Source organism: Salvelinus sp. IW2-2015, linkage group LG23 (genome assembly GCF_002910315.2).
Source record: "Salvelinus sp. IW2-2015 linkage group LG23, ASM291031v2, whole genome shotgun sequence".
Classification (NCBI taxonomy): Eukaryota; Metazoa; Chordata; class Actinopteri; order Salmoniformes; family Salmonidae; genus Salvelinus; species Salvelinus sp. IW2-2015.
In genome coordinates, this window is record NC_036863.1 from 28,551,868 (window position 1) to 28,573,222 (window position 21,355).

The 21,355-nt window shown below is 42.3% G+C and overlaps 1 protein-coding gene across 1 annotated transcript in view; it reads right to left on the reverse strand.

Moving 5' to 3' along the window:
• Window positions 1-21,355, reverse strand: part of LOC111950537 (THO complex subunit 2) — an 88,587-nt gene that overhangs the window by 43,932 nt on the left and 23,300 nt on the right. Inside the window, 6 exon segments of the mRNA XM_070434483.1 lie at window positions 5,747-5,831; window positions 13,631-13,732; window positions 20,027-20,157; window positions 20,311-20,352; window positions 20,484-20,679; window positions 20,977-21,149. Coding sequence (XP_070290584.1) covers window positions 5,747-5,831; window positions 13,631-13,732; window positions 20,027-20,157; window positions 20,311-20,352; window positions 20,484-20,679; window positions 20,977-21,149 — 729 coding nt within the window.

The window sequence follows — 21,355 nt, forward strand, 5'->3', positions numbered from 1 at the left end:
AAGAAGAGCCCATTATCGATGCACGGTTTGACTCATAACCTTCAGTCCTTGTGGTTATATCGGGGGCGTGAGGGTTTACTCTCATTAAATATTGTGTGGATGAAGGGCGTGAGGGTTTACTCTCATTAAATATTGTGTGGATGAAGGGCGGTGTGTGGGTTTACTCTCATTAAATATTGTTGTGATGAAGGGCGTGTGGGTTTACTCTCATTAAATATTGTGTGGATGAAGGGCGTGTGGTTTACTCTCATTAAATTTGTGTGGATGAAGGGCGCGTGGGTTTACTCTCATTAAATATTGTGTGGATGCGCAGCGCTAGCTGTGCCACCAGAGTCTCTGGGTTCGCGCCCAGGCTCTGTCGCAGCCGGCCTGGACCGGGAGGTCCGTGGGGCGACGCACAATTGGCCTAGCGTCGTCCGGGTTAGGGAGGGTTTGGCCGGTAGGGATTTCCTTGTCTCATCTCGGTCCAGCGACTCCTGTGGCGGGCCGGGCGCAGTGCGCGCTAACCAAGAGGGCCGGGTGCACGGTGTTTCCTCCGACACATTGGTGCGGCTGGCTTCCGGGTTGGAGGCGCGCTGTGTTAAGAAGCAGTGCGGCTTGGTTGGGTTGTGCTTCGGAGGACGCATGGCTTTCGACCTTCGTTTCTCCCGAGCCCGTACGGGAGTTGTAGCGATGAGACAAGATAGTAATTACTAGCGATTGGATACCACGAAAATTGGGGAGAAAAGGGTAAAATTTATTTTTTAAATATATTGTGTGGATGAAGGGCGTGTGTGGGTTTACTCTCATTAAATATGTGTGGATGAAGGGCGCGTGGGTTTACTCTCATTAAATATTGTGTGGATGAAGGGCGCGTGGGTTTACTCTCATTTAATATTGTGTGGATGAAGGGCGTGTGGGTTTACTCTCATTAAATATTGTGTGGATGAAGGGCGCGTGGGTTTACTCTCATTAAATATTGTGTGGATGAAGGGCGTGTGGTTTACTCTCATTAAATATTGTGTGGATGAATGGCGTGTGGGTTGAATAAAGAGAAAACAATACCTTTTTTTTTTAAATATATAAATGTATCATTCTTGTTCAATGTACAGTCGTGGCCAAAAGTTTTGAGAATGACACAAAATTTGCTGCTTCAGTGTCTTTAGATATTTTTGTCAGATGTTACAATGGAATACTGAAGTATAATTACAAGCAATCATAAGTGTCAAAGGCTTTTATTGACAATGACATGAAGTTGATGCAAAGGTCAATATTTGCAGTGTTGACCCTTCTTTTCAAGACCTCAGCAATCCACTCTGGCATGCTGTCAATTAACTTCTGGGCCACATCCTGACTGATGGCAGCCCATTCTTGCATAATCAATGCTTGGAGTTTGTGGGTTTTTGTTGTCCACCCGCCTCTTGAGGATTGACCACAAGTTCTCAATGGGATTAAGGTCTGGGGAGTTTCCGGCCATGGACCCAAAATATCGATGTTTTGTTCCCCGAGCCACTTAGTTATCACTTTTGCCGTATGGCAAGGTGCTCCATCATGCTGGAAAAGGCATTGTTCGTCACCAAACTGTTCCTGGATGGTTGGGAGAAGTTGCTCTCGGAGGATTAGGTACCATTCTTTATTCATGGCTGTGTTCTTAGGTCAAATTGTGAGTGAGCCCACTCCCTTGGCTGAGAAGCAACCCCACACATGAATGGTAACAGGATGCTTTACTGTTGGCATGACCAGGACTGATGGTAGCGCTCACCTTGTCTTCTCCAGACAAGCTTTTTTCCAGATGCCCCAATCAATCGGAAAGGGGATTCATCAGAGAAAATGACTTTACCCCCGTCCTCAGCAGTCCAATCCCTGTACCTTTTGCAGAATATCAGTCTGTCCCTGATGTTTTCCTGGAGAGAAGTGGCTTCTTTGCTGCCCTTCTTGACACCAGGCCACCCTCCAAACGAGTAAACCCACACGCCCTTCATCCACACAATATTTAATGAGAGTAAACCCACACGCCCTTCATCCACACAATATTTAATGAGAGTAAACCCACACACGCCCTTCATCCACACAATATTTAATGAGAGTAAACCCTCACGCCCTTCATCCACACAATATTTAATGAGAGTAAACCCTCACGCCCCCGATATAACCACAAGGACTGAAGGTTATGAGTCAAACCGTGCATCGATAATGGGCTCTTCTTTTTGCTCTGGACAGCTCGCATGGTAAGGCACCTAATTTAGGCTACTGCTCAAGAAGTTGTGATACGCGGGAGCGGGGTGGTGCTTGAAGGAACCTCAAATCATATTGCTAAAATACAAATAGCATGACATTTATGGCAGRTAGTCTTCAAAATGTAGAGTAGGTAAATGTTGAACTGGAATGCAAAAATACGCGAAAAAGTTACTGGCCGGACAGGGCCATTCACTGACGAGATCCACTGGCCCACCACTGGCCCACCACGTGTTTACTGCCCCCGGGGCATCATTAATGTTGGACCCTGCACACGAAAGAAAATAAATTAATGTGTCAGAAAACCATAGGCTAAGTGGATTTCGATTAATCTTTACCAAATTATATGGTAATTTGCATGTCCCTCACATCATATGGGCCATGCAAATTCATGCGCTCTCTCGCCGTGTAGTTCGACGCGACCACAGCGCACTACTAAATGGGTCGTTCACGAATTAACTGCTTAATTTTTTTGTACGGATCTTTTTGGTGAATGTCGGGAACCGAATCGCATCGGTGAAAGAGACGTACATTTGGCTTCCTGATTTGCATACTGCTACTGTTAACTCGAAATGACACAACAACAAGGTTCCAGTTTAACAAAGTTTACTATACTATATGAACACACTACAAGGTAGCCATTCCACTCCAGGCTAGGTCCATCAACAACAAGACTCCCTGCGCACCCTAAAGAGGGTGAATCCTCACTGTAGAAACAATAAATAGTGGGGAGAGCGTGTCAATCTGATGCTGATTTGAGCGTGTCAATGCCCATGCTGATTTGCAGGCCATCTAATAATTGGCCAGGTAAACATTTATTTGAACGTGCATTTCATGACATAATGGGAGCCTACCCTTTGGGCTTTACATTGGAGTTTGCAATTTCTTCATGGTTCTAGGACGATTTTTAAGCATTTAGAACTCTGGGAACCAAATGAGCCTGCTCTTTTACGTGAACGGAGGAGCCAAACGAGCAGTCTCTTTCAGGTGAACGGAGGAGCCAAACGAGCAGTCTCTTTCAGGTGAACGGAGGAGCCAAACGAGCAGTCTCTTTCAGGTGAATGGAGAAGCCAAACGAGCAGTCTCTTTCAGGTGAACGGAGGAGCCAAACGAGCAGTCTCTTTTAGGTGAACGGAGGAGCCAAACGAGCAGTCTCTTTTACGTGAACGGAGGAGCCAAACGAGCAGTCTCTTCAGGTGAACGGAGAGCCAAACGAGCAGTTCTCTTCCAGGTGAACGGAGGAGCCAAACGAGCAGTCTCTTTCAGGTGAACGGAGGAGCCAAACGAGCAGTCTCTTTTAGGTGAACGGAGGAGCCAAACGAGCAGTCTCTTTCAGGTGAACGGAGCGAGCCAAACGAGCAGTCTCTTTTAGGTGAACGGAGGAGCAAACGAGCAGTCTCTTTCAGGTGAACGGAGGAGCCAAACGAGCAGTCTCTTTCAGGTGAACGGAGGAGCCAAACGAGCAGTCTCTTTTAGGTGAACGGAGGAGCCAAACGAGTAGTCTCTTTCAGGTGAACGGAGGAGCCAAATGAAACGGCTCACTGAGAAGACTGGGAATGCCCGAGCACACAGACACACCAAGGTACCGAGAGACGGGACCGACAGACTGTCAAACCAGCAGTGTTTCCCTGTCGTTGCTCACTTTGTGACTGACAGGCGCCTGTCCTATCAATAGATGCTAGAAGATGCATATCGTTCATTCTAGCAGGAGCGGGCTCGGCTAATTATTTTCTGACTAGCGAATTGAAAATTAGCCTAGCTAATTTAAGTGGAAAAAGTACCCGGGTGAAAATGACGAATCGGCTGTATAGCCGACGCAAGTGGAAAACACTGTTATAAAGCCAAGTGTTAGAATATATAAATGGGAGAGACGGGGATGAGGCCGAATAGGAAGGMGGTAGGAGAGGAAGAGGGAGACCAGGGGTAGGGTGGAGGTGGGGGAAAGAAAGGTCCCTTTCAGACAGTGCGGTTAGCTTAATTTTTTGTGCAGTGTGAATGCTCCAAAAGGAACTCAGGCCCCTCAAAAGAGCCCCTGAAGCAAACCGAACTGAGACCATGTCGAGAGGTGCTCGGAGTTCGGTTCGCTTGAATTGCGCGGTCCGGTCCCCTTCTTTAGGGAACACAAAGCTCTCGGGTTGTCTTATCATTATTCCGGCACCATACATTAGGCTATTGCAATACTGTTTCCCTTGGCATAACCCCTCACATTGGTGCCACAGAAGAGCGAAGATGATGATGTGCCGGTACGAGGAAAAAGCGTGTGATGTTTTGGATATTGATTAGCGATTGTCAAAGATGCATAGAAATTCTCCAAAATATGTAGAGTTTTGTATCGACACGATGTTCAGATTATTTGTTTGCAATATGTGGTCTATAGGCTAAGATAGCTTCATAAGCTGTTTATTCAATTGTGGGCTTTGAATAGTGTGAGAAGTCAACATTTGGTAATAATCACAACATCCAAAATCAATGCTAGCTCTTCAAGGAGCAGTAGCCTACATTGGGTGTACAATTTTCAATGACATTATTAAATCTGCAGTTATTCTTCTGCTATTTATTCACATGTTAATATTATGTTTGGATTCTAATTATTATGTCTCATATTTTAACTAAATGCAATCTATTAGCTTCCAAAAAGTAAGTAGGTACATCTAGCTGTCCAATAACACGGAATGGATTATCCTGCACTTTGTAAAAACTCAGAGTGCATTGAGTGAATGTTGGAAAAAGATTTTGGTTCCTTTCAAAACATAGCAATGTGAAAGCTAAGAGGACTCAGACTGCAAAATAGGTGAAGTGAACTGGCAAAAGAGTTGGGTCCKCATTCAAAGGAAAAGGCAGCGTGAATACAAAGAGAACCGAGTTTATCTATTTTTTACCTCCGAGTTCACTTTAAAGAGGACTATATGTGAAAACACCCTCAGAGGCCATTCAGCCAGACTTCAGGCAGAGAGACGAAGAGATGGAGAGTGGAGGCTTTAAGAGGAACAGTACAGCTCATTCTTGACTCAGTCAGTTCCTGTCCTCCTCTCTCTCCTCCTTCCACTGTCAGCCAGAGCCAGGCCCTCTCTCATTCTATCAATGTCCTGCTGCTGAGGCAACACAAAAACAGTCCCCTCCACTTCTCTCCATTTTCTGTTTGACCAACAATTTTTCTAAAGTAATTTTTTGAGACGTGAGAGATTTAGGTGAGGGTTAGGGAGTAGTGCTTATGCCGTAGAGAGGGAGAGGAAGTGGATAGGGGTGTTCTAGCAAGATAAGACAGGCCCTGATGGAGAGTWAGCAGTCGCAGTGTATCAAATTTACAATGGCAGATTAGTATCTATACAGCCGCCTTCAAAGAAGGTATCTCTGCCCCATGGAGATAGTAGAGAACACAGAGCCCCTTTAAAGTAGGAGTAGGGCATTAACTATTTAACACAAATCTGAAGATATCATTCAAAATAAGGCTATATTAGTGACCGTATTATAACACTGCTTTCAACTGTAAAGTAGGTGAATAGAAGATCAGAACATTTTTGAGAATACATACATAGTCAAAGAGGATGGTGGGGTTGCTATGGCTCAGCTTCCCTATCTGCCGCCCAGATGGTTTCACATTCTCTTTGGTCAATCGCCTGGAAAGAAAGAAAGAAAGAAAGAAAAGAAAGGAGGAAAGAAAAGAAGCAAGAAAAGAAGGAAAGTAAAGAAGCAAAGAAAGAAGCAATGAAAGAAGGAAAGAAAAGAAGCAAGGAAAGAAGCAAGGAAAGAAAAGAAAGGAGCAATTTAACACATTTATTGAAGTATCTTGCAAATATACATTAACCCTGTAAATTATGTGGCACCACTGGTTTGATGGTTAGGCTAGATTGAAAAATATTATTTAGTAGAAGAATTTACAACTAATGAACTTGCACTCAATGGTTGCGTGCTTCATGCTGATATACATTTATCAAAATTATATTTTTTCCAACTCTCACACAGCATTATTGACAAAATTATACTTCACGTCAACAAAACTAAGGAAAGGTAAATTTTGTGCAGGAATCCATACTTTTAAAGTCATGTACACTGTGTGCCCTATATGTAATTGGTGATTCAGAGTTTATCCCATGTGTAACTCTGTTGTTTTTGTAGCACTGCTTTGCTCCATCTTGGCCAGGTCGCAGTTGTAAATGAGAACGCAGTTGTAAATGAGAAAAAATGTTAAACTAAAAAAAGTAGGTAGCAAAAGGACCACCACCAGGGACTCCTTTCCTACTGTGGTGCTGCACAGTGCACTGCACACACATACTGTATACATGATGCAGGCCAGGGACAGGCACGACACATTCATTAACTTCCTTGTTCTCGTCTTCGTTAGCCACCTTGTATTGACACAGAGCAGTGGTGACATGTCACTCAGCAGAGCTGTATCCATATCAAAAGGTATGTTTAATGACATCCAGGCAATGTTCCATTTTCAAGATGAATAAGCACTGGACTAAAAGCACTGACATCCTTCAGTTAATTACACAAGACTAAGACGCAAATGTATTCAGTAGCAGCAACTTATGTAACAATGGTTTGTACAACATGGGGCTAGGTGAGAGGGTCAAGGACCTATGAGAGCAGGGCAGGGCAGCAGGCCAGAGGAGCAGGGTTGGAGTGCTGCTACGCTAGCCTCATAAATCTGACATAGATGGGAGTAGTCCGCTTGAGTGCATCTGCAGAGCAATCTTCTCTAATCCCCCCTGCCTTCCAGAGCTGCAGGATGTCAGCCCTCCATCACCACTTTATCCATTAGTCTCCCCTCTTACAGAATAAACTGTTCCTTCCCCCATCAGACAGAGTGATGCACGCTGGTGTGGTTATATTCCCTATCACCAACACCACCACCACACAGCCTCAGGGTAATTCCTCTTGTCAAGGTGCTCACACACACACACAAGCAATCAGTGGAAACAGCTTCACAGGAGCCAGAGCGTTTACAAAACGCGTGTGTGTAGGGGGAGCACAACCTGGCTGGCCGAGCACTGTTCCTGCCGGGTGGGATTCAGCAGAATATTGATGACTCGGGGGAAAGGACGCCTGCTCCATACCCAGCTGCCAGCKTCCATTAAAATGAATGGAGGGATGACCTTTTATTTTCTTCTGTTAGGGGGGGGTAGGCTTAGGGGGGTCAGGGTAGGAAACAAACCATGGCTTCCCAGAGTGACTGCTCTGTCATACAGTATCACACAGCCCTGAGGTGCTCGGCTTTGTGTGTGGCAGCAGTGATGGGAATATGTCCACTGGTACAGTACAGGGAAACATGAGGCCTCAGGCACAAACATCGAATAAACATGTACTTCCACTCATGGAAAACATGTATCATACAGCATTACTGTGAAAAGCAGTAAATACTATGCATGTACAAGCTACCATGAAGTGCCATTGGAAATGCATTGGATTTAATTTTAAAGTGACAATCCGGAATTTGTATATTCTATCCTTCAGCCGTTTCCCAAAGCAAGTGACAGGGTGACCACTGTGTTTTAAATCCCGATTGCCTCCATTAACACAATTGTGCCAAATTCAAATACACTAAGGATGTTTTACAGCAAGTGTGCTGATCAGGTGCTTATCATTCCTCATGCAATGAAGACAGTTGCTCTTAGGACATSTGTACAACATTTTTACTGTGCTAAAATATCATATTGCTCTCCAAGTATTACAGCCGTAAGAGATGTGTTGAATAGAGTGAACATGCAGTCCTGATATTCAGTAGGGTGTGAGTGGCTGAACCTCAGCACTGACCCCACAAAGTCCAGTGTTTCAGAAATAAAACAAGCCTGGGGCCCATTCCAAAGTAGGCACCTACACCAGCCCACATCTGCTATTACGAGTGTGTGCGTTCATGCGTGTGAGAACTGTCTTGTTGGCAGTGGGAGTAAAAAAAAAATTGAGAACTGGATTAAATGAAATATTACTGGCCCAGTTAGTGATACATGACATGCTATTTTATCAAATCAATTCTCTGTAATTAATATTACCTGATTAAACTAATAATGTAAATGTAATTAACTAGGAAGTCGGGGCACCACGAAAKAATGTTTATAGAGCGGTTGTCTTCCGAATAAACTCTTAAAAGACCTGGTAATCTTTTATAATAGCAGTCAATTATCAATCGTCACCTTATTAAGTAAGTCTCATCTGAACGTCGTAAAATTATTCGTTATCTTCACGAACACTGGCTAACAAGTTGAATCAGCAATACAACATTTGGTTTAATTATTTATTTACTAAATACCAAAATAATCACACAGAATTAGATATACACAGGAYGGATCATACATTGATTACTAATTATGTCATACATGAAAACRTCCTTAGCGGACGGAACTGATATGCCAGCTGGTTACACAAAGAAAGGGGTTTGGGTTTGAATGAAAGCGCAGGAAGAATGAGGGACAAAAGGATTGGGTCTCTATCGGACCTTATGAAGCTATGCTATCGTAAATACAGAATCTTATGCATTCTAAATAACCGCCCATTTGGAAAAGGAAAATGCAAGAAATATTTACTCTGAGCTGCGCTTCGATAGATTGGTCGAAGATGGAAGGCTGTGTTGCCCAGCAGAGATCTCCCTTGTCCTTTGTGGTAGAACGGATACGTTGTAGTACCGTCGCCGTGTGGTAGAACGGACACGTTGTAGTACCCTGTCTTTCTGAAGAGATTGTATGTTCTTTCCTAGCCCACGTTTACAGCTGCTGCTGCTGCTGCTAACTCGAYGTCTAGGATGTATCACTTCTTTAGTGAATAAGAGTTCAAAGTTCATACCAAGTTGCCATACTATATTCTGGCTGGTATAGTCACATTCATCCTTCCAGCGTGGCGATCGTTACCTCCACGATGATATTCGCCATTTTAAACGAGTGAGCTGAGTTCACTTGTGAATCCAATTCTCTCATTTCGAAGCTAAAATAACATTTAATCTTTTCACAAATAGTTTCATATTTAAACATTTTAATTGCACAACAATTCCATGTGAATCTGATAACTAGAATGTGTCGACTTCCCAAGATGCACTTTATGTCGTCCTATCATCAGTAATAATGTCTCAGACGACAACTGATCCAACATCATATTCTTTAACTTCTTGTCAATAGGGGGGCGCTGTTTTCACTTTGGGAAAAATCGTGCCCAAATGAAACGGCCTCGTACTCTTTTCTAGATCATACAATATGCATATTATTATTACTATTGGATAGAAAACACTCAGAAGTTTCTAAAACTGTTTGAATTATATCTGTGAGTAAAACAGAACTCATTTTGCAGCAAACTTCCATAYAGGAAGTGAAAAATCTGAAAACGAGGCTCTGTTTCAGGGCCTGCCTATTCAACTGGCTTTTATTTATCGATATGCATGCACTTCATACGCCTTCCACTAGATGTCAACAGGCAGTGGAAGGTGGAATGGGGTGTCTAGCTTGATCTGAGGCCGAACAAGAGCTTTTGGAGTGACAGGTCCGGAATTTTCTTTGTCTTCGAAGGCACGCGGCGGAGCTCGACATTGTCTTCTGAAAAGCGTTCGGTTTACACGGCGAATATCTCCGGCTCTGATTTTATTTGATACATATGATAATAACATCATAAAGTAGGTTTTTTCAACCGAGTTTTATCAGTTTATTCAACGTTTATTGGGACTTTTGGAGTTTTCCGTTCTTTGCGCCAAGAGAGGATGGGAATGTTAGCAACCTTGGCTAGCATTGTGGTGCGAATTCGACAGAAGAAATGGACATTCTAAAACCAAACAACGATTTATTCTGGACCAAGGACTCCTTGTACAACATTCTGATGGAAGCTCAGCAAAAGTAAGAAAACATTTATGATGTTATTTCGTATTTCTGTGTAAAATGTTGACTACTATTCTCCGCCGTGTTGGTGAGTGCTGTCTCACAATAACGCAAGCTGTATGTTATGGTAAAGTTATTTTTAAAAATCTAACACAGCGGTTGCATTAAGAACCAGTGTATCTTTAATTTGCCATACAACAAGTATTTTTATGTAAAGTTTATGATGAGTTCTTTGGTCAGATTCTGTCTCTTATACACATCTAGATGTGTATAAGAGACAGCCATAAAACAAGTATTTTTATGTAAAGTTTATGATGAGTTCTTTGGTCAGATTAGGTGAGTGTCCAAAATATCTCCGGACATTCTGGGAAAATGTTGCTACGTATTCACAATGTATAACCACGATTTGAAGCTCTAAATATGCACATTTTCGAACAAAACATAAATGTATTGTATAACACGTTATAAGACTGAAGTTGTTTCTTGGTTAGTGACTAATTATATCTCTATTTTGTCGGTTTTGTGAAGCTACCTATGCGGTGGAAACATGGTGAAAATATGCGGTTGTGTGTTTGGCTATTGTGGTTAGCTAATATAAATACATAGTGTTTTCGCTGTAAAACATTTTAAAAATCGGAAATGATGGCTGGATTCACAAGATGTTTATCTTTCATTTGCTGTATTGGACTTGTGATTTCATGAAAATTATATTATATGATATCCCTGTCCCATTAGGCTAGGCTAGTCAGCTTTTTTGATGAGGAGGATCCCGGATCCGGGAGAGAGAAGTGGTAGAGGTTTTAAGTACCAGGGGATATTTTCAACTGGTTGGATTAACAAAATATGGTCCCGTTCCCAACCTTTTGATGTTACCAGACTCTCTCTACGTTAACCAAGGGCTTTCCAAGAGTTTATTCGGAAGACACACATTCTTTCGTGGTCCTCCGACTTCCTAGTTAATTACATTTACATGATTAGTTTAATCAGGTAATATTAATTACAGAGAATTGATTTGATAAAATAGCATGTCATATATCACTTAATCCATAGCAAAGACACGACACCACGAAAGTGACAGAACAGTCCTAGCTGTGCCAACCTAAAAAATTACCATGGTAACCATGGCTGCATGTTAGCGCTTCTCAGCAGCACCCACCACACACACACACACACACACACACACACACACACACACACACACACAAACACTAGGATTCATACACATTTAGACAGATCCAATTTCACGAATTTCCCATGACTTTTAATCAAATTTCCATGACCAACAATTGGCAGCGTCTATGTGCGTATAAATAAAGTAAAGATAAATGTGGTATCATTACTGGGAGACTACTCTCTGACCCACTGTACCATCTCCTATCGTTGGGCAAGGCACTTAACCCTCGCACCAAGTAGAACACCTGTTAGACAACTGTATAAAACACAAGTGGTCAACCCTCAGTGGCTCAGTCTGGAGAGCTACTGGGTGGGCAGGCTTTTGATACAGCCCTGCTCAAACACATCAGAGTTCATTTATCAAGGTCTGGTTGAGCAGCTCATTTCTAAAATGTGGTTTGTTAGAGAGGGAATAAAACCCAGTAGCTCTCCTGAAGGATGGTTGACCACCCTTGATGTAAAACATTGCGACATTACATCCAAAGACGTTTTAAGCCTTTATAAAATAATTAGCTCATTCAATATATCAAATGGCTATGGTAGGATACAAATATTTTTTATTCAGCTGAAGCAAGCCCAAACATTTTCTTCAGAAAATGTATATTTTCTTGTTTAGTCATTTATCTTAGAAGTGTTTACGTTGCAGGCTGACTAGCATCTATTGAGTTGCAATGTCCCATACATTGAATGTCCAAAATAAATTGAAGTATCTACAAAACAAGTTTTGAATTGGCTACCTAGTTAGTCTGTTTTCTATCGTATTTTATTGCCTCTCTCCTTGAGCAACGGCCCACTCACACACAGACACTCTAAAGTGTCACATTCCGATCCTGACTGATATGTTTAAAAAAAAAAAAGTATTTTTATTAATTTCCCTGACTTTTCAGGTTTGACAATTTCCCAAAACTTTTCCAGGCCTGGAAAACACAATTGTAAAATTCCATGACTTCCCCAGGATTTTCATGACCGTACGAACCCTGACACACACATACACCTTTTTTGACAAGTTTCCAATAGCAACCACTGAAAAATCAAATGGACAAAGTAACGGAGTTCATCTCCTACAGACATTTGTGAGAAACACTGACTGGTTTAGAGGGGTTTCCTAGAGATGCTGCTACATCATACTCAAGGGGCACGGGTTGGACACCTGATTTCAGTTAGATTTTATTTAACCAGGCAAGTCAGTTAAGAACAAATTGTTATTTACAATTACGGCCTACCAAAAGGCCTCCTGAAGGACGGGGATTAAAAAATATATATAGGACGAAACACACATCACGACAAGAGACAACACTAAATAAAGGGGCACCTTACAAAATAGCCTCCAACACTCTACTCAGCAAACTGGATGTAGTCTATCACAGTGCCATCCGTTTTGTCACCAAAGCCTCATATACCACCCACCACTGCGACCTGTATGCGCTCGTCGGCTGGCGCTCGCTACATATTCGTCGCCAGACCCACAGGCTTCAGGTCATCTATAAGTCTATGCTAGGTAAAGCTCCGCCTTATCTCAGCTCACTGGTCACCATAACAACACCAACCCGTAGCACGCGCTCCAGCAGGTATATTTCATTGGTCATCCCCAAAGCCAACACCTTTAGCCGCCTTTCCTTCCAGTTCTCTGCTGCCAATGACTGGAATGAATTGCAAAAATCGCTGAAGTTGGAGACATATCTCCCTCACTAAATTTAAGCATCAGCTATCTGAGCAGCTTACTGATCGCTGCAGCTGTACATAGCCAATCTGTAAATAGCCCATCCAATCTACCTACCTCATCCCCATATTGTTTTTATTTACTTTTTTTCCTCTTTTGCACAGCAGTATTTCTACTTGCACATCATCATCTGCACATCTATCACTCCAGTGTTCATTTGCTAAATTGTAATTACTTCGCTACACTTGGCCTATTTATTGCCTTACCTCCTTACTCCATTTACACACTGTATATAGACTTTTCTATTGTGTTATTGACTGTACTTTTGTTTAAAACCATGTGTAACTCTGTGTTGTTGTTTTTGTCGCATTGCTTTGCTTTATCTTGGGCAGGTCACAGTTGTAAATGAGAACTTGTTCTCAACTGGCCTACCTGGTTAAATAAAGGTTAAATAAATATTTTTAAAATAACCTAAGACAACATAGCATGGCAGCAACACAGCATGGTAGCGACACCACATGTGTATGTGACCAATAAAATTTGATTTGACGACAACATGGTAGCAACACAACATGGCAGCAGCACAAAACATGGTACAAAAACATTATTGGGCACATACAACAGCACAAAAACAAGAAGGTAGAGACAACGGATGCCTGAAAAGAAAAAAGAAAAAAAAAGGATGTAGAAACGTGACTTCTAAGTGCCACAACCACACATTGGATAAAACAGGCACTGTAAATAACTGGTATGGCGGTAGGTAGGTAGGCGTAGCAACGTGACTTACTTCATGATGTATTTAGCTCTGTCCACAGTCTGAGCTTTGACCTTGACCAGCAGTGGGTGGCTGGTGTACGTCTCGTTCTTCCACTGCCCGTATAGCCGGTACCTGGGGACCACAGGTAGAACACAGGTGGGTGTGTTAACACTGACGTATCTAATAGTACACACACCAGGACCAGCCTGGGACAAGGACCTTTCAATACCAGAACACAACAGGGCGGAGAATAGAACAATTCGTATAAACGCACATACTCCTGTCTCTGTGTGGACTTTGCTTTCTCCATAAGATGGATTCAAAACAGCTGGCCAAACATGTCAGTTCAAGTAAAAAAAATGGCACCGCTATGATTGTGTGTGTGTGTGTGTGTGTGTGTGTGTGTGCGTGCGTGCATGCATAGAGTACCAGTCAAAAGTTTGGACACACCTACTCATTCAAGGGGTTTTCTTTATGTTTACTATTTTCTACATTGTAAAATAGAAGAAGACATCAAAACGATGAAATAATACATACGGAATCATGCAGTAACCAAAAAAAGTGTTAAACAAATCTAAATATATTTTATATTTGAGATCCTTCAATGTAGCAACCCTTTGCCTCAATGACAGCTTTGCACACGCTTGGCATTCCCTCAACCAGCTTCATGAGGTAGAGACCTGGTATGAATTTCAATTAATCTACGGGATCGGTGTCCCCCCCACGGGACGGTTGAGCTAACGTGTGCTAATGTGATTAGCATGACGTTGTAAGTAACAAGAACATTTCCCAGGACATAGACATGTCTTATATGGGCAGAAAGCTTTAATTCTTGATCATTATAACGGCACTTGTCCAATTTACAGTAGCTATTACAGTGAAAGAATACAATGCTATTGTTTGAGGAGAGTGGCACAGCTATGAACTCAAAAATGTATTAATAAACCAATTAGGCACATTTAGGTAGTTTTTTGAGTGGCTGCTGCCAACATACTGACTCAACTCCAACCCACTTTAATAAATGGAAATTGAAAAAAATGTATCACTAGCCACTTTAAACAATGCCACTTAATATAATGTATATGTATATACTGTACTCTATATCATCTACTGCATCTTGCCATCTTTATGTAATACATGTATCACTAGCCACTTTAAACTATGCCACTTTTATGTTTACATACCCTACATTACTCATATCATATGTATATACTGTACTCTATATCATCTACTGCATCTTGCCATCTTTATGTAATACATGTATCACTAGCCACTTTAAACTATGCCACTTTTATGTTTACATACCCTACATTACTCATCTCATATGTATATACTGTACTCGATACCATCTACTGCATCTTGCCTATGCCGTTCTGTACCATCACTCATTCATATATCTTTATGTACATATTCTTTATCCCTTTACACTTGTGTGTATAAGGTAGTAGTTGTGGAATTGATAGGTTAGATTACTTGTTGGTTATTACTGCATTGTCGGACTAGAAGCACAAGCATTTCGCTACACTCGCATTAACTTCTTGGACTATAGGGGGTGCTGTTCCGCATTAGCATATTTTGGGTCTCCAAATTAAACTGCCTCGTGCTAATTCTTGATCGTACAATATGCATATTATTATTATTGGATAGAAAACACTTTCTAGTTTCTATAGCCGTTGGAATTTTGTCTCTGAGTGGTACAGAACTATATCTACAGCACTTTCATGACAGGGGTCAGATTTCAGAAATGTTTACCTGATCGGGAGTCTGTTTTTAAGGCGACATGTGAATGCTATGAAGAAACCGACACTGCCTACGTCTTCCTCTGGGTGTCTGTACGTCATCACGTTTTGAATGGAGTCCATTGCACAATCACAGCCACTATAAACAAGAAAACGTGGAAGTACCACTCTCTTTTCTTCGTGCGTCACAAGCAGGATGGACATCGGACTTGCCTCATTCCAAATGTTGTTTAACCAGTAATATTTTGCTGGTCATGTTTTTACTCGTTATAGTTGTTAAAAAACATCATAATGTAGTTAATTTGAACCGTTTTATAGCAATTTATATCCGTTTAGTGCGATTTCTGAGAATTTTTTGTCGTGCACTTTTAAGCTTGGGAACGTTTCGGGGTCCTCGGTCGTTGTTAGTGGAAATTCTCGAAGGACAGAGGACATCTATCGACCAAAAGAAGTTTATAACATGAAAAGGATACATTGCCAAGAATCTGATGGAAGAAAGCTCAAGTAAGCAATATTTATATGATAAATCGTTGTTCTGTCGAAATATTTAAACGCATAATTTCGCCATTTTGGTTTGGTATAGCTTACTTGGCGAACCCTGTATTGAAAAGTAAGGATAATTTTAAAAATGTAAGTCAAGCGGTTGCATTAAGAACTAATTTGTCTTTCGATTCTGTCAACCTGTATTTTTTAGTCAAGTATGATTAGCTTTCGATTAAACTAGATCACTCTGAAAGCTGACGTCTTCATTTTGATGCTTGAGTTGTGACTATTTCCATTTGTATAACCACGGTTTTGTATGGCTAAATATGCACATTTTCGAACAAACTGTATATGTATGTTTGTAAATGATGTTACAGGAGTGTCATCGGTAAGAATTCTGAGGAAGGTTAGTGAAAAAATTATATATTTTTGGCGGTGATTTAGTATAGCGCTCTTGGCTGGAATCGATGCTCTGGGTAACGTTTTTCACATGTGGTATGCTAACTTATCGATTATTTGTGTTTTCGCTGTAAAAAGCTTAGAAAATCTGAATATTGTCTGGAATCACAAGATCTGGGTCTTTCCATTGCTATGCTTTGTCTATTCTTATGAAATGTTTTATTAAGAGTAAATTGGTCATACACGTTGCTCTCTATAGTAATTCTAGTCGTCTTGTGATGGGTCGGGCAAATTGTAAACTGTGATTTCTACCTGAAATATGCACTTTTTTCCTACAAATACTATCCTATACCATAAATTATGTTATCAGACCTGTCATCTGAAGAGGTTTTTTCTTGGTTAGTGGTATAATAATTAGTTTAGTCCGAATTGGTGATAGCACCTGAAAGTAGTAAAGAACTGATGGAGTTAGAAAAAAGTGGTGTATTTTGCTAACGTGTTTAGCTAATAGATTTTACATATTTTGTCTTCCCGTAAAACATTTTTAAAAATCTGAAATGGTGGCTTTATTTCACAAGATCTTGATCTTTCCATCTGGTGTCTTGGACTTGTGATTTAATGATATTTAGATGCTACTATCTACTTGTGAAGCTATGCTAGGCTTAATGCTAATCATGTGGTGGGGGGGTGGGGGTGGATCCGGACCCGGGGTAGAGGCTCGTTAAGAGGTTAACATCTTGGCTAACCATGTGTATGTGACAAATAAAATTGTATTGAAGCATTTTGAACAGAAATGCAATTGGTTCATTGAATCAGTCTAAAACTTTGCACATACACTGCTGCCATCTAGAGGCCAAGATCTAAATTGCCCCAAAACTGCAACAATACATTATGGCCTTTCTCTTGCATTTCAAAGATGAAAAAATACAAAATAATTTCGTTTTAACAGATCTAATGTGTTATATTTTCCTACGTTAATTTCACATTTCCRCAAAGAGTTTCCTTTCAAATGGTATCAAGAATATGCATATCCTTGCTTCAGGTCCTGAGCTACAGGCAGCTAGATTTGGGTATGTCATTTTAGGCGAAAATTGGTAAAAGGGGTACGTTCATTTGTGGAATTTACTTCTTAATGTGTTTGAGCCAATCACTTGTGTTATGACAAGGTAGGGTTGGTATACAGAAGATACCCCTATTTGGTAAAAAAACAAGTCCATATTATGGCAAGAACAGCTCAAATAAGCAAAGAGAAACGACAGTCCATCATTACTTCAAGACATGAAAATCAGTCAATAAGGAACATTTCAAGAACTATTAAAGTCTCTTCAAGTGCATTCGCAAAAACCATCAAGCGCTATGATGAAACTGGCTCTCATGACGACCGCCACAGGAATGGAAGACCCAGAGTAACCTCTGCTGAAGAGGATAAGTTCATTAGAGTTACCAGCCTCAAAAATTGCAGCCCAAATAAATGCTTCAGAGTTCAAGTAACAGACACATCCTAACACCAACTGTTCAGAGGAGACTGTGTGAATCRGGCCTTCAATGATCGAATTGCTGCAAAGAAACCACTACTAAAGGACACCAATAAGAAGAAGAGACTTGCTTGGGCCAAGAAACATGAGCAATGGACATTMGACYGGTGGAAATCTGTCCATTGGTCTGACGAGTCCAAATTTGAGATGCAGCGTAGGTGAACGGATGATCTCCACATGTGTGGTTCCCACCATGAAGCATGGAGGAGGTGTGATGGTGCTTTGCTGGTGACATCGATTTAAAATTCAAGGCACACTAAGCAGCATGGCTACCACAGCATTCTGCAGCAATACGCCATCCCATCTGGTTTGCACTTAGTGGGGCTATCATTTGTTTTTCAACAGGACAACGAGCCAAAACACACCTCCAGGCTGTGAAAGGGATATTTGACCAAGAAGGAGAGTGATGGAGTGCTGCAACAGATGACCTGGCCTTCACAATCACCTGACCTCAAACCAATTTGAGGTCAGGCGCCAACAAGCGCTCAGCATATGTGGGAACTCCTTCAAGACTGTTAGAAAAGCATTTCAGATGAACCTGGTTGAGAGAATGCCAAGAGTGTGCAAAGCTGTCAWYRAGGCAAAGGGTAGCTACTTTGAAAAATCTCAAATATATTTTGATTTGCTTAACACTTTTTTGGTTACTACATGATTCCATGTGTTATTTCATAGTTTTGATGTTTTCAGTATAATTCTACAATGTAAATTTAAAAAATAAATAAAGATAAAACCCTTGAATTAGTAGGTGTGTCCAAACCTTTGACTGATACTATATAGAAACTCACCAAAAAAAGAAATGTCCCTTTTTCAGGACCCTGTCTTTCAAAGATAATTCATAAAAATCCAAATAACTCCACAGATCTTCATTGTAAAGGGTTTAAACACTGTTTCCCATGCTTGTTCAATGACCCATAAACAATGAACATGCACCTGTGGAACGGTCATTAAGACACTAGCAGCTTAGACGATAGGCAATTAAGGTCACAGTTATGAAAACTTAGAGGACACTAAAGAGGCCTTTCTACTGACTCTGAAAAACACCAAAAGAAAGATGCCCAGGGTCCCTGCTCATCTGCATGAACGTGCCTTAGGCATGCTGCAAGGAGGCATGAGGACTGCAGATGTGGCCAGGGCAATAAATTGCCATGTCCATACTGTGAGACGCCTAAGACAGCGCTACAGAGAGACAAGATGGACAGCTGATCGTCCTCGCAGTGGCAGACCATGTGTAACAACACCTGCACAGGATCGGTACATCCGAACATCACACCTGTGGGACAGGTACAGAATGGCAAAAACAACTGCCCGAGTTACACTAGGAACGCACAATCCCTCCATCAGTGGTCAGACTGTCCGCAATAGGCTGAGAGAGGCTGGACTGAGGGCTTGTTGGCCTGTTGTAAGGCAGTTCCTCACCAGACATCACCGGCAACAACGTCGCCTACGGGCACAAACCCACTGTCGCTGGACGAGACAAGCACTTTTTGCCAGTCCTGTCACTGACGAGTTGCGGTTTTGTCTCACCAGGGGTGATGGTCGGATTCGCGTTTATCGTCGAAGGAATGAGCGTTACACCGAGGCCTGTACTTTGGAGCGGGATTTATTTGGAGGTGGAGGGGCCRTCATGGTCTGGGGCGGTGTGTAACAGCATCATCGGACTGAGCTTGTTGTCATTCTCAACGCTGTGCGTTACAGTGAAAACATCCTCCTCCCTCATGTGGTACCCGTCCTGCAGGTTCATCCTGACATGACCCTCCAGCATGACAATGCCACCAGCCATACTGCTCGTTCTATGCGTGATTTCCTGCAAGACAGGAATGTCAGTGTTCTGCCATGGCCAGCGAAGAGCCCGGATCTCAATCCTATTGAGCACGTCTGGGACCTGTTGGATCGGRGGGTGAGGGCTGGGCCATTCCCCACAGAAATGTCCGGGAACTTGCAGGTTCCTTGGTGGAAGAGTGGGGTATCTCACAGCAAGAACTGGCAAATCTGGTGCAGTCCATGAGGAGTAGATGCACTGCAGTACTTAATGCAGCTGGTGGCCACACCAGATACCGACTAACTTTTGATTTTGACCCCCCCCTTTGTTCAGGTACAATTTATTCAATTTCTGTTAGTCACATGTCTGTGGAACTTGTTCAGTTTGTGTCTCAGTTGTTGAATCTTGTTTTGTTCATACAAATATTTACACATGTTAAGTTTGCTGAAAATAAACGCAGTTGACAGTGAGAGGACATTTCTTTTTTTTGCTGAGTTTATATACGTCTCACCTGTGCTGGTAAGGGAACAGTTTGAAGAGGCCCCAGAGTTCTTCTGACATGCAGGCGTTACACTCCATTAGAGAGAGCGAGGGCAGCAGCACCTGGTCTGCAATGCTCAGGAAACAACTCAGCAATGTGTCCTAGGAGGGAACAGCAGCACATCAACTACCAGAGCACAAACCACAGTGTGTGTATGCTCATATTCTATTTATTCTCTGTGCATACCTCTTACTGATTAGCACAACAAGGCTGTTCCAAGTCACTTCTTGGTCTCATTTACTTTGATAACTCACCATTTTGTCCTTGATGTGGTCATTTCTAGCCTCATTTTGGTACTGTAGGAACAAAAGAGGACAATTAATGAGATGAAGCCAGAGTATGAGAGGTTATGCCAAATAATGTTCCTTTGGGGATCAATTAAAGCATTACTTATCATCAAATGACAAACTGATGGTGGGGCCTGTACCTCTTTCATGAAGCCCTTGCCCAGTCGTACTATCTTGGCAAAGAGGATGGGGTCGTGGGAGAGGTGAGGCCCCAGGTAGCAGAGCATGCTGAACACGTCCCTGCGTAAGTCCTCAAAGCTCTCGGCAGGCCTGGGGGCCCGCTTGTTCCTCAGGGGCCTCATCACACAGCCCTTGGCCCCTTTGGGGACCCCGGCTCTGCAAGGGAAACACAGGTGAGACAGGGCATACTAAACACATCAACATAGAGCCTCCATTGCTCTAGTGTGAACAGGAAGTGGTTCTGTTTGTGGTTGTCATTATGTCGGTGTGTTTTCCGTGTGTCCCCCTACAATTGAATGAAAGGCTGGCATCAGAGTAGGTTATAGTCTGGCTGGCTGTGTATGTACACTCTGGCATGTCGTGTTGCAGTGTATTTAGGTGCATGTGTGTTCATCTCTTTGTTCCACCAGTGTGTGAAGAGCACTAAGTGAATCTGTGGGAGCGGGCAGGCACCTGCGGTACAGCGGCTCCACAGTCAGGTGCAGCAGCTGGCACAGTGCCAGGGCGATGGCCTTGTGAGAGGTGGCGTAGAAGGCAGGCATCTGGTCCATAATGCTCTGGGCATGGTGCCAGTCTCCGATCCTCAGCAGCGCTTCCAGCAGGCCCAGCTTCTGGTTATCAGGAGGCTGAGCGGAGAGGGGGAGATACTGAGTGTGAATGTGTGTGTGTTTGAGTGAAGCTCAGGGCAATTGGAGCAACAGAAGCAGTAGTTAGAGAGCAGCTCTTCCTAAGTCCTTAGTTTATGACTGTCAGTAATAAACTAGCTGAGGGATCTCACACAGTACAAAGCAGGCCCATTAAAAGAGGTTACGGAGGATTTGCAAACACAAAG